Source organism: Saccostrea echinata, unplaced genomic scaffold (assembly GCF_033153115.1).
Source record: "Saccostrea echinata isolate AGI-Se365-2 ecotype Australia unplaced genomic scaffold, CSIRO_AGI_Sech_v1 ptg000008l, whole genome shotgun sequence".
Taxonomy (NCBI): domain Eukaryota; kingdom Metazoa; phylum Mollusca; class Bivalvia; order Ostreida; family Ostreidae; genus Saccostrea; species Saccostrea echinata.
This window is the reverse complement of record NW_026889757.1, coordinates 1180786-1193470: the sequence shown is the minus strand read 5'-3', so window position 1 is coordinate 1193470 and position 12685 is coordinate 1180786. Positions and strand designations below refer to the sequence as shown.

At 34.5% G+C, this 12685-nt stretch overlaps 1 protein-coding gene across 1 annotated transcript; it reads right to left on the bottom strand.

The window, feature by feature from the left end:
• Window positions 1–1424: 1424 nt before the first annotated feature.
• LOC133180901 (eukaryotic translation initiation factor 2-alpha kinase 3-like) lies at window positions 1425–12608 on the bottom strand. Its single transcript, XM_061315355.1, has 18 exons — window positions 12277–12608; window positions 11434–11563; window positions 10966–11163; window positions 9581–9711; window positions 9035–9144; window positions 8380–8495; window positions 7872–8025; window positions 7467–7598; window positions 7130–7255; window positions 6395–6509; window positions 6197–6287; window positions 5985–6079; window positions 5746–5868; window positions 5222–5365; window positions 4310–5117; window positions 3921–4082; window positions 3487–3648; window positions 1425–3348 (listed from the first exon to the last, which is right to left on the bottom strand). The coding sequence occupies exons 1-18, from the start codon at window positions 12492–12494 to the stop codon at window positions 3181–3183; spliced, it is 3183 nt and encodes a 1060-aa protein (XP_061171339.1). The 5' UTR covers window positions 12495–12608; the 3' UTR covers window positions 1425–3180.
• Window positions 12609–12685: the final 77 nt, after the last annotated feature.

Genomic DNA, 12685 nt, shown 5'->3' with positions numbered 1-12685 from the left:
AAGTCAATAAACTTTTCAAGATATTTCAACGGTCTGAAAATATCTCTGTAATGTTCACCTTGACAAATTATAATGTTCTCACATCTATTGACTTTGGATTCATGTATTCTCTTGTATTCATACAAAGCAAATTGGATGTCTACTTGAAATTGAATGTGTTGCTAACTTTCACATTTTATCAATGAATTTTTATCAGAAGAAAGAAAAAATATTTGAGAGATTTGACGATTTTTAATTGATACTGACAGCAGTCAGTTCCCAGCAAAGACTCGGCACCTTTTGGGAGAGAGATAATAGATAACTCCTCAATGATTACTGTCAATTCTCAGAATTGTTATAATCATAATATTAAGAGTGTGGATACATGTTTTTTTTTTGTCATGACAGGAAGGGGATGTGTACAGCTGGTATAATTCAACATTACTGTCAGAATGCTTGTTCTGCATGATAAACAACTCCATGGCAAAAACAAGAGTTAAGAGTTTTAAAATACAGTTAAATTTAATGTCATTTACACTGAAAACTGGCCCTTTTTGAAAATATATTATTTTGTTAACTAGGCCTAGTATTGTCTGGGAATTTCGTATTGTGATATAAAGCAATATTTTAAAATGTATTTATAAGTGTATTGCAACATGTTTAAGGAATCACTCTCTAGTTTGTTGGGTATGCCAGGGCATCAATGATAGTTGGAAACATGGGATAATTTGCATAACGGGCAGTGATTCCTCAATAAAACCCTCATATTTACATTTATGTGTGAAATAAAAGTGTATTAAATTATAAATTTAAAAAATCCTATCTAATAGATTTAAAGTACACGAGGCATTCCTTGTTAATTTTCACAGTCCCATCCACTGACATCAAACACAGACAGCTGCATGCATATTTGGCACTTGACCACACTTGGCAAAATTTACATTCAGTTGTAGTTATCAAGAAATATTTACATTTTAAAATTTCTTTGTCCGAGATAAAACTACAAATGGTAAAAATACTTTATTTCTACATAAAGCTACTGGTTCATTGATAGGTGTGGATAAAAAAATTGTGTGTGGGGCTAGACAGAGAGAAACAGAAGTAAGCGGAGCTTGTAGCACATGAATTAATGGAATCACGTGCATGTAAATATAAGGAATAACTGTCAGATTTTTTTGTTTCATGACGAAGATCAAGCAATTGGCTTGAGTGATAATTTTATGCATAAACACCTTCAGTGTTAATGCAAATTATCATGCAAGCCAATCGCTTGATCACATCATGAAACCAAAAAAAGTTATTGTTCAGCCCTATTGTTAACAAATACACATGTAAGATGCACTTTGATCAGCAGAGTATAATGAATCAATTCTGTTTGTCTTGTACCATTCAGTACAACAAAGTGTTTCTGATGTTTCTGAAGAGGGAGAGAAAAAAGAAAAATATGTAAGAAAAAATAATTTATTTTTTTAATTTTGCATCATTGCAAAAATTACAAAAAATTTCAACACAACAAATACTGTACGCTAACAATTTTTTCCCCAAGAATTCTCCCACCTTTACTCTCTCATCCATTTACTACTTCCAAGCAAACTTTTATACAATGGCTTTTCCTTGTGTGGAAAGTGTAGAAAATATGTACTCTTTTTAATGCAAATTTTAAATTTCTGAAAGCACTTTGGTAAAACAACAATTACATATGCACTACACATCACACTCACTACATATAATAAATTTAGGGGATGAAACACACAATTGACTCAACAAAATAAATACCTGTTATATAGTTTAAAAAATTAACTACAGTGATTTTATTTTTATCTAAGCAATTCCTGAAGAATAAAGCAAGCACTAGACATTTGTTAATTACACTCGAGATTCTGGAAAAAAAATTCAAAGTGCCCTGATTATGAACAAAAAATAATAATGACAAAAAATATTTCACATAGATTGCCCAATCCTCCTTCTTAAAGTTTCCCAGCCAAGAACTATGGTATATCTATTAAATTATCTATTACATTCATGAGGTGATTTTGACAGTAAAATTATGTAAATAGAACTAAATTCTTGTTTAAACCAGCTATTTGACTGGATCAAAAATGAAGAGGCCCATGGGCCATAATGCTCACCTGAGTAACTATGATCCTTCTGGGGGGGTTTTCCCTGCAGATTTTTCCCCTATTTATTTATATGTAAAATTAAAATAACATGTTGTGGCCCTACCTTACACCCACATGTCATTATTTGAACAAACTTGAATCAACACTACATGAGGATGCTTCAATATAAAAGTGACTGATCATCCTTTTGCTGTTTGTCAGAAGAAGACTTAAAGATTTTTCCTGTGTATTCCTATGCAAGACTTTGAATGCCTATAGTGGCCCCCCCCCTCCCCCCCAGGGGTCATGATTTGCATAAACTTGAATAAAATTGAATGGCCCACTGGTTCTTGAGAAGAATTTTAAATGACCCATTTAATTTTTACCATTTCTTAATTATCTCCCATTAGAAGACGGTGTGACCTTTCCTTTGAAAGAAACCAAATTCCTTTTACCTAAGGATTTTCCGTTCTAAATTTTGAATGAAATTGGCCAAGTGATTCTGGAGAAAAAGATGAAAATGTGAAAAATTTATGACAACAATAGACTACGACTGTTTACCGAAAATTTCAATCAGAAGAGCTCACTAAAGCCTTCAATTCAGTTAAGCTAAAAATTGTATATTGAATAAATTTGTTGCATACATGACTATGTTGCAATATTAGTTGTGTCAAGAAATTTACATGTACTGACATTACATTTAAATTTTGTATATTTTTTTATACCATTTTTTGAGGACAATGCATCTCATTTTCTAAACTATAAGGAATGAATTTAATAGCTACTCAACATATACATGTACAATCTGAGTTGGAACAGGTTAAGCTTTTTTTATATACAGCTTTATAAAATGCCCCAACCCAGGTTATATTCATACAACTTGGGTAGCTTTTAATTTCTTTCCTTAAAAAATACAAATGATTGATGGGGAAGCAACTCCCTGAAATTTCAAAATGAAAAATGAGGACAAAGTATTTAGGCAAATAAGCACTACACTTCTGAAATCTTGTGCACATTCAATAGTTAATTAAGGGCTATAAAGACCTGATTCTGAGAACAGATGTACATAGTGGAAGATAAAGAATTCTGTGAACACAACCCTTCAGTCATAGGCTAGAGATCCACTACTGCTAGATGAGATGGAACGATCTCTGTGAATTTTGGGTGGATGCTGAGAGCGGAATTTCTCCAGCAGTTTACTGTTCATGATTTCTGTAGCACTGGGTCTTTGGGCAGGTTCAAAAGAGAGCAACCAATCCACAAATTTATACTGAAATAAATCCATAAAGTGATTAATCTTAGCAATGATAATCATGCCTGGCTTAGAACAAAAGTTCATTCATTGAATTATTTTGTATAAATTCTCATTAGAATTGTTAGGTTATCAGAGGAAAAAAAAATTAAAAACCTCCTCCTGATTTTTCTTGAATTCTTCTGGGAAAATCCTCTTTTTTATTTCCATTAATGTCCGAACTCTCTCCATTTGAGTGTTGAAGAAATACAGCATTTCAAAGAGGATCATTCCCAGGGAGAAAATGTCAACCTTCGGACCATAGGGCTTTCCTGCCATCTAAAAAACGACCAAATTCATTTAAAATCAAAATAACATTTGCTTAAGTCATTTAGGTATTCAGTTCATATAAAGTTTACAGAAGTTAACCTTTTGCAAAAGAATGGATCATGTCTAACATGTATTTAATGCATTTGTGCAACCTTCTTTCATTACCACATTCTTTTACAAGTAATTTTTCCCATGCATCCATGCACATAATAAAATGAGATTAGCAAAAAGTGTTGTTTGTTACACATGTAATATAGATGAATTTGATGACAAATTATTACCTGTTCTGGGCTCATATACAGAGTTGTCCCCACTTGAGCAGTGTGTTTTCGGAATGGATTAGAATCGGCTGAGCAGTCCTCAATCTCTTCTGTGAGGTCAGTGGCTAATCCAAAGTCCCCTATCTTAATCACTTCATCATAAGAGAAGAAAATGTTGGAGGGCTATAAATATACAATGTCCAAGTGAAAATAAATGATTCCAATACAATTTCTTAATGCTTTTAAAACTAAAGTAAGAATGTATAAACCTGTTTTAAAAATGAACAATTAGTAAAACTTTAATAGAATTAAGGTATATGTAAGGAGGGCATCTCATACAGTTCTTTTAAAATTCAACAGAAAAAAATTTCCAAATAATATATATCTGAAGTTAAAAAAAATGTTTGTACCTTGAGATCTCGGTGCATAAGTCCGCTGTTGTGCACATACTCAACTGCACTAACAATCTGACCAAACATGTCCCAGATGACCTCTGAACTTCTAGGTTCACAGGTGCTGGCACAAAGCCAATCTTTCAGTGTCTCTCGACGACACAGTTGCATCTGTATATACAGGTAAGACCTCTGGGTAGGAGTTGACTTGTCCAATTGCAACTTCCTGGCCGAGTGTGATTTTTGGTCTGATAGAGACAGAGTTTTTGGTCGACTGCCTCCTGATTCACTTGGAATGTCCACAATGTATCTGTTGCTATGGTTACTATCATCTTGAAATACTATTCCACCACTACTACTACTTCTGCTACTCTTTCCACTTTTGTCTGCACAACCTGAATCTTCAAACACAATACTGAAAGAGTCATTTTCATTCTCTGTATGGGGATTTGTTAATTTAGAGAAAGGCACCGTGGTGTTAGCGAAGCTTCCACTATCATCACTGTCATCACTAACATCCAAATTAAACTCCACATCCAATGAAGAAGACTCTTCTTCAATCCTTTGTCCAAATAGACGTCTGGAATCTTCGCTTTTTTCCCATGAAAGGCTCTTTGTTGACACACTGAATTCCTGACTTCCTCCAGCCCGTTCATTGGAGGTGATGATGTAGCGATCATCGTTAATGCCACCTCCAAACTGGTTAATTGTACTTTTCTCTCGTATGCCATCATTTAATTCCAAGTGAATACTGTCATGAGTGTTTGGATCTTTTGGCGCAAAGTGAGTTGTGGAATTACATGGTGTTGGCATACTGATGCATTCACTGCGTTGAAGAAAAATTTAAATTTTCAGTTTCAACACCAACAAAATATTATTATGGTCATACTGAAATCAGTGATCATTAATTCCCAAACTTCAAATTTCTACCTCTCAAACATTTCCTGATCTTTATTCTCTTGCCAGCCTACTGGCGGAGTTTCCTCCCATGCCTGGAAATAACGAACTATTCCAGGATGATCAAGCTTAGCCAATGCAAAAACTTCTCTCTTCATTTTCAATCTGGATACTTCACTGCAAATGATGAGCAATAATTTTTATGCCTGAAGCATTATTTTAACATTATCTGAATGTGTCTGATTACATATGCCTGCAGATAGTGATCTGATTTTTGTGCCATTAAATGACGATGACGAATGATAGACTTTGATTTTCAGTCCAATTCATCTACTTCCAACAGTATTATTTCCCTTGACACAAAACAAAATGTGGTCAATAAAATACACCTTTCTGACAAAGATTTGGATAGAAACAGTAATTTTAATTGCTGTTCAATGAAATTAAAGTCTCAATTTATAATGACATTTAACACTGAATCTTTAAATATTTTTGACTTCATTGAAGCATTTGCCTTCAAATGACACACAGACTAATTTTTCAGAATACAAACTTACTTAATGGGTAGTGTGATCCTCTTAATAGCATAACAACACTCATCCACTTTGTTTCTGGCCTCAAACACGATACCAAATCCACCCTTACCAAGCACCTGTAGCTGTTCAAAGTCTGTCTTATATCTAAAATAGACAAGATATAACAATATACATGTACCAGACTGAAAACACATAACACTGCATCTACAAAATTGCCAATCTAAAAACTTGAGAAAGTAAGGCAATGTTCAGAATTGTACCTTGATTCGTATTCATCAGTTCTTTTCTCTGTAGTATCCAATTCTTCAACTGACCGAGTCCCAGAGATTACTAAACTATCCTCCTTTTCAAAACTCTGAAAAAAAGTCCATTTACATTATCAAAACAGTCTTTTATTTCCTTAGACAGCATTGCAAACATTTCATGTGAAAGAATTACACAAATATGTATATAAAAAATTTCTCTTACTAACCATGCATTTCTTTTTGTAGACCTTCCTTAACTTTAAGATTGTTAAGTTCAGACAAACAGATGTCAGTATACTGATCGCTAACACCTCTTTCCTGAAAATCAAACAAAGATGTTAATATGTTAATCCCTTACAGTTCAGTCAAGATCAAATACAAAATTCTAGAAAATTATGATCAAACACTACAGGACAGAAACACACCAATAGTTCCACAAAGACATGTAGATCACATGTGGCATACTCTCTTCTGTTTTGTTAATAGCTTCACAGATATTTGCAGGTAGAATGACATCTGGGTAAAGGTAGTAACCATTATCTGAAATGGTACAAAGTTGGATTCAAAAGTTGGATTTATATAAAATCTACTTGTATTCTATCAAACTTTTAGCCTTTTTAGCAGAGACATGTTTGGGCCTCCCAATGGATTTGAACCCGGTACTTCTGGCATGCCAGTCCAGTGCTCTATCGATCAAGCTAAAGGGTTAACCCACTTGCCTAAGCTAGAACAATGCCATACATATATCTTATCTCACACTATCACATTGTTCCCCTCAAGAGATTGAAATGTCCTTATCTTTTTTGGAGTGCCAACACCTGTAGGGTGAGGTTCATGGGGCAATTACTCTTCCCCACCAGAGAATACCCAGTTCCCAATGTGGGTGACAAATGTAACAGAGACATGTTTGTGCCTAAAATGAATTTGAACCCAGTACCGCTGGCATGCCAGTCCATTGCTTTACCAATTGAACTAAAGAGTTAACCCACTAGTCCAAGGATTAACCCACCAGCCCAAGCTGCCATGTATCTTACACTACCAAACCATGTCCTTCACCTTCGAATTACCTACTGGTACACAAAAATGTGAATAAACAGCAAATAATCACTTGGTTCTCTTTGTATAGATATCCTTATTATCAACTTGAATTAACTACTTACCAAATGGGTAATTTTCATGCCAAACAGAAAGGCCAGTTTCTTTGTTTGCTGCTTGCCCATTGGCTATCATCCGTGGACCACTGGGATCTTGTCTATTTCCACGGAAGATGGGGGTCCTTGAGGGGGCTGAAAATTCAATTTTAATTTTTTTTTAATAAAGCTTAATTCCAAGTTTTATTTCAGTTTAGTTTTCAGATCTGTCTCATGTTATAAAAATAAATACTCAATTTATTAACAAAGAAAAAGAATGATGATATTAAAATTATACTTTCTCCTTCAAATTTTTTTTTGAAAAAAATGGCAAAACTAAAATAAATTTTCTCATTTTGTCACTAACCAGTACTGATAAGTGGTTTCCAGGTCACTTTGGGTACACTAAGGGCACTGCCATGAAAACGGTGAGCTGCATTTGCAACATTCTCCTGCATGGGAACAGAGGGCTGTACATAAAGCTGATTCTGGTGCAAACCTGAGAACGCCAATATAATAACTTCAAATTTTGAATTATACTACAAAATATCTGGTGCTAATTACACATATTTGGAGAATAAGATGTTAATTTAAATGAATTTCAAAAATAAACACATACTTATAAAATTCTTCAATCCTGACATTTTAAATGAAGAAATTTGAAAAAATTACTGAACAGACTTAATACTTAATTGAATTACACATATATTCTGCAGTTTCATTTTCAATGACATCAAAAGGGGGAAGGGGGGGGGGGTGCTGTATGACTTACCCACATAAAGTAGAGGTTGACTTCCTGTCGGATCCTTTACATCCCCCGTGTCCTCAAATCCAGACAGAGCTGGAATATGTTTATTGTCGAACACACTGATTGATTTCAACACACCATTCCTCAGTATCCAGGCCTTGGCCACTGGACTCTCAAACTAAAATATTATAATTGAACTAAATTAATACCACTCCTCTAATACAGCTATTTATTCAACATGGTGATTGGTAGGGATCATTACAATGTGTTGACACTGGATAATAATACAGAGATGGCTAAATAATGGGACAGCAAATTCCTCTCAATCTCTTATCTAAAAGTTGTCCATGATAGCATTTTTTAACTCCTGGGTGGCTGGGTGGACTGGTGGAGTAAAGCCCACTGACTTTTATAAACTTACAATTTTATAAACTGCTTTACATCTAACATGTTCACTTAAGGCTTTATTTATAAATATCATCTCTAAGGCTTCATACATCCAGTACATGTAACAAACATTAAATTGTCTGACCTTGTGTTTCCAGTCTACAACATCTGGATTTTCTGGACTGAGAGCGACCACCATTCCTTCTGGTACAATGATCTTAATAGAGTCGTCTGTGTCCAGCATATCATGTGTCTCCTCATCTATAGTAAGTAAGTAAATATTTTATTATAGTGACATGTGTATGGTTTTTCAAACAACAAATAGATACAATATAAACGTATACCGGTATACATTACACCCGGCCCATTGGACCTATATGTCACTTTAATATATGTACAATATTTCCATTTTCAATAAAGATAGCACGCATGACATTAATTGGATTGGTATAAATATTTTTGTCTTATTGAAAAGTATAAATTTAAAAATTTGGTGGTTTGTCTTTGATGAATTTTCATTAAAGTGTTTAAATTTTCAACTGGATCTATAAAGTTTGAGGCAAATAAGTGAATTTATGTTCTGCTTTAAATAGTGTTTATTTTCTAACATCTCGAATATTGATAAACTATTTAAATTACGTCTGAGTATTGTATTTACTTTTTCTATCTGCAGCTTTAACTTGTTGTAAGAAGTGTTATGTTAGAAATTGTTTACTAATAATTGTATCTGAATTAATTATAGTAAAAATAAAATGTTTTAACATCAAAGTATAAGATTGGATCTTATGAATACTTCTTACTTGGACAAGTTTGACTACAGATGTCATCCTCTTCCTCCAGTGGTGTTGCATCATGGGATTTATCTCCTGGGATCATTTCTATTTGATGGCTTCCAACACTGAAGTTCCACCTATCAAATTGTAAGTACATATATAATCATGCAAAACTTGAGGCTACATAAAGAAATACAGCAAATCTTGCTTATAAGAAACTCAGAAATGAGGGATTCTCTTGTAAAGAATAATTTGAAATCTGTCCTTTGGAAGAAAAATTTGGTTACAATAACAAACTTAAATATCAGGAAATGAGGTGACCTTAGAAAGTTGTTATTTGCAATTTCAACTTTTAAATTAATTTCTTAAATAAAAAGTAATAAGCCTAAAGCAGGCTAATAAAACAACAAAGGAAAGTACCCATCTCTCTTTGTATCCGTTTTCAAGAAATTTTCTTAATCCCTCTCTAAAAATGCTTTATTAAAACTCAGATTGATTTGCAAGAGCCAAATGGATCTAATTTTAATTGGATTGTATTCCTCAAATAAATCATTAAGTTGCAGATATTCTTACTTTTCAATTCCACTCCTGGGGTCTACTGATCGGACAGTCTGCATGCTCTTGGTCACTACCAACATGTCTCGGTCACCTTGGTCATCACTGTCCAAAATCTTACACCCCTCAGAAGTGCAGAAATACCTCAGCTGAAAGGTCAACATCTTTCTTAAAATTTGTTTTTTCAGAGCAAATATTATAAATTTACAGAGGCATTACTACATGTGCTAAGAAGCACAGAAATACACTACTGTGCATCAAAAATCACTTTCTCTTTCAATCTCTGAATATACTGAAACTGATTTTAGATTCCTTATTAGTCCCCTACCGGTGAAACCGGAGGGGACTATAGGTTTCCTCTGAGTCTGCCCGTCCGTCTCTCTGTCTGTCTGTCCAGCCGTCCGTCTGTCCCTCTGTCTGTCTGTCAGTCTGTCCCATTTGGTTTTCCGCACTTTTTTTCTAAACGCTTACAGATATTGAGCTGATTTTTGGTATGTGAGTGTATATTGATAAGTTACAAATCAAGTTTAAATTTTGTTCCGCTTCATTGATATTTGAGGGAATTACGGCCTTTTTAATTTTCAAGGGTTTTCCGCACTTTTTTTTCTAAACGCTTGCAGATATTGACCTGATGTAAGTGTATCTTGATGAGTTACAAATTAAGTTTGTATTACGTCCTGCTTCAATGATTTTTTTGACAGAATTACAACATTTTAAATTTTTGTTGGGAACCAGATTACACTTACCTGTAGGGGACTAGTATTGCTAATGCAATACTCTCAGAATGCTTGTTTTATTAGTCCCCTACCAGTGAAACCGGAGGGGACTATAGGTTTCCTCTGAGTCTGTCCGTCCGTCTGTCGGTCTGTCTGTCTGTCTGTCCGTCTGTCTGTCCCTCTGTCTGTCTGTCATTCTGTCCCACTTGGTTTTCCGCACTCATTTCCTAAACGCTTGCAGATATTGAGCTGATTTTTGGTATGTGAGTGTATCTTGATGATTTACAGATCAAGTTTGCATTTCGTTCTGCTTCATTGATTTTTGACAGAATTATGACCTTTTCAATTTTTAAGGGTTTTCCGCGATTTTTTTTCTAAACACATGCAGATATTGAGCTGATTTTTGGTATGTGACTTTACCTTGATTACTTATAGATCAAGTTTGCATTTCGCTCTGCTTCAATGATTTTTGACGGAATTATGGCATTTTCAATTTTTAGCGGAAACCAGATTACACTTGCTGGTAGGGGACTAGTATTGCTAATGCAATACTCTCAGAATGCTTGTTAACCACACAGAGGGCTTAAGCAAAATGTTAACCCCTCCCTGCATAAGATTTTAGACTCTTTCATCTTTGAAATAAATATATAAACAATTAGCCAGAAGGAATTTTGACATAAATTTTACCTTTCCTGTGACAGGATCTATCCCAAATGAACTGATGTCTTTACCCCCCACCATCATTGTTCTGTCTGATAGTTTGAAGGAGGAGCTAAGAAGGGCCTCTGCTGTCATTGGAATAGCTTCAATGCTGTCCCCATCATACTGATAGAGGGTGCCATCCAGGGAGGGTATCAATCTTTTCCTTACCCCATTCTGATTTATCTGAAGAAAAAAAAACCTCATGAATGAAAAAAAAGATATAAACACTTCATTTGACTTATCATCTTGAATCTATCATCCTGAGAAATGTGCAATTTTTTCACAAGCTGAAAGTAACATACAGTACAATATGTTTTATGACAAAAAGTTTGTATAAAATGTACCAAAAATATTCTTGGCATACTAAGTAACATTTTTTCATCCATTTGAAAACAAAGTGTAAAAAGAAACTACTCAACAATTTGAAAAAAAAGGTGCATTAATAAATCATACATCAAGGTTGCTGATGCTGGAGGACAAAAGAGGTCGAGGGTCAGTTGATACGGTCCAGTGAACTCTGCCATGATCTGCTGCATCCAGGGCAGAAAGCTTTCCATCCAATGTACTGACCACAATCAGGAATCTGTTGTGAAAGATTAGTATTTTAATTTCACACAAATTATTGTCTTCAAATCAGTTTAGATAAATGCATGTTGAAAAATATGTTATGAAATTCAGAAGAAAATAATTATATTCAGATGAAGAAATTAGGTCATGGACATAATTCATAAAAATAGATTTAAACCTTAACAGAAACATGTCTATTTGCAAAAGATAATAAAGCACTGGTCGGGAACACAGACTGAAAGCTAAAATCAAAATTATTTCTGCAGTGACACAGGGACAACCAGATCCAAATGAGTAATCCATCAAAATTAAACTATGACTCCTACATATAGAAAAACCTCAAGAAGGATCCAGAAACTCTTGTTCTGGTTGTCATATCTAAACTGCCATGCAGCATGTTCTTAGTCATGAAGTGTCGTCCTGAGGGACAATATCTAACTCAAATGAAAGAACATTCTATCCAGTAGTCTGCAAGTCACACGTTGAACTTTATGTAATGGAACACAGTTCCATTGAACATTATTAGAAGGTTGCAACATCCTGAACATGTTGAAATGGGAAGCATCTGGAATTCTACAGGGTTGTCATTTCTATATATAGGTACAAGTTATCTCTAATATTCTGCACAAAGCATATTGAAGCTGCAGATGCAATCTCAATTTAAAGCTGCATTTTTCTGAAATGTTGACGAAAAACAAAAGCATATAAAAATTGTGAGGTAAGACTCACTTTTGTTTAGGGGGTCTGTTTTTACAGGACCCACTCTCTGGACGGGTGACATGGCTTTTAATCTCATCACCAGGAATATGGTTTTGTTCACTACTGTACAGGGAGTCACTTGCTGCATTGCTACACCTTATTGAGTAAAACAGCGCTCCAAGTGAAGTTACAAAAAACCAAGCGAATGCCTTCCATCTTCGGCTCCTTCTTCTACCCATAAAGACCATCAGACCAAAAGTGAGTCATCAAATTTTAAATCTATCTGACGAAATCTTTTCTGAAATGGAATGTTTACAAACTCACTCTTCTGCGGAAATGATGTCAGGGCTACGTGTCTTTCGATTCAATTCTTCCGGTCAGGTGATAGGGATTCCCTAGGTCTATAAATAAAAAATAATGAGTTATCCCCCTTTGTGAA

What these genes read in the sequence shown, in the direction of transcription:
- LOC133180901 (XM_061315355.1), bottom strand. Translation starts at nt 12,494, where the DNA reads ATGGTCTTTATGGGTAGAAGAAGGAGCCGAAGATGGAAGGCATTCGCT. An exon ending in TTGTAGACTGGAAACACAAG is followed by an intron (nt 8,026 to 8,379) that starts GTCAGACAATTT and finishes ATAATATTTTAG; the next exon opens with TTTGAGAGTCCAGTGGCCAA. An exon ending in GAAACCACTTATCAGTACTG is followed by an intron (nt 7,256 to 7,466) that starts GTTAGTGACAAA and finishes TTGAATTTTCAG; the next exon opens with CCCCCTCAAGGACCCCCATC.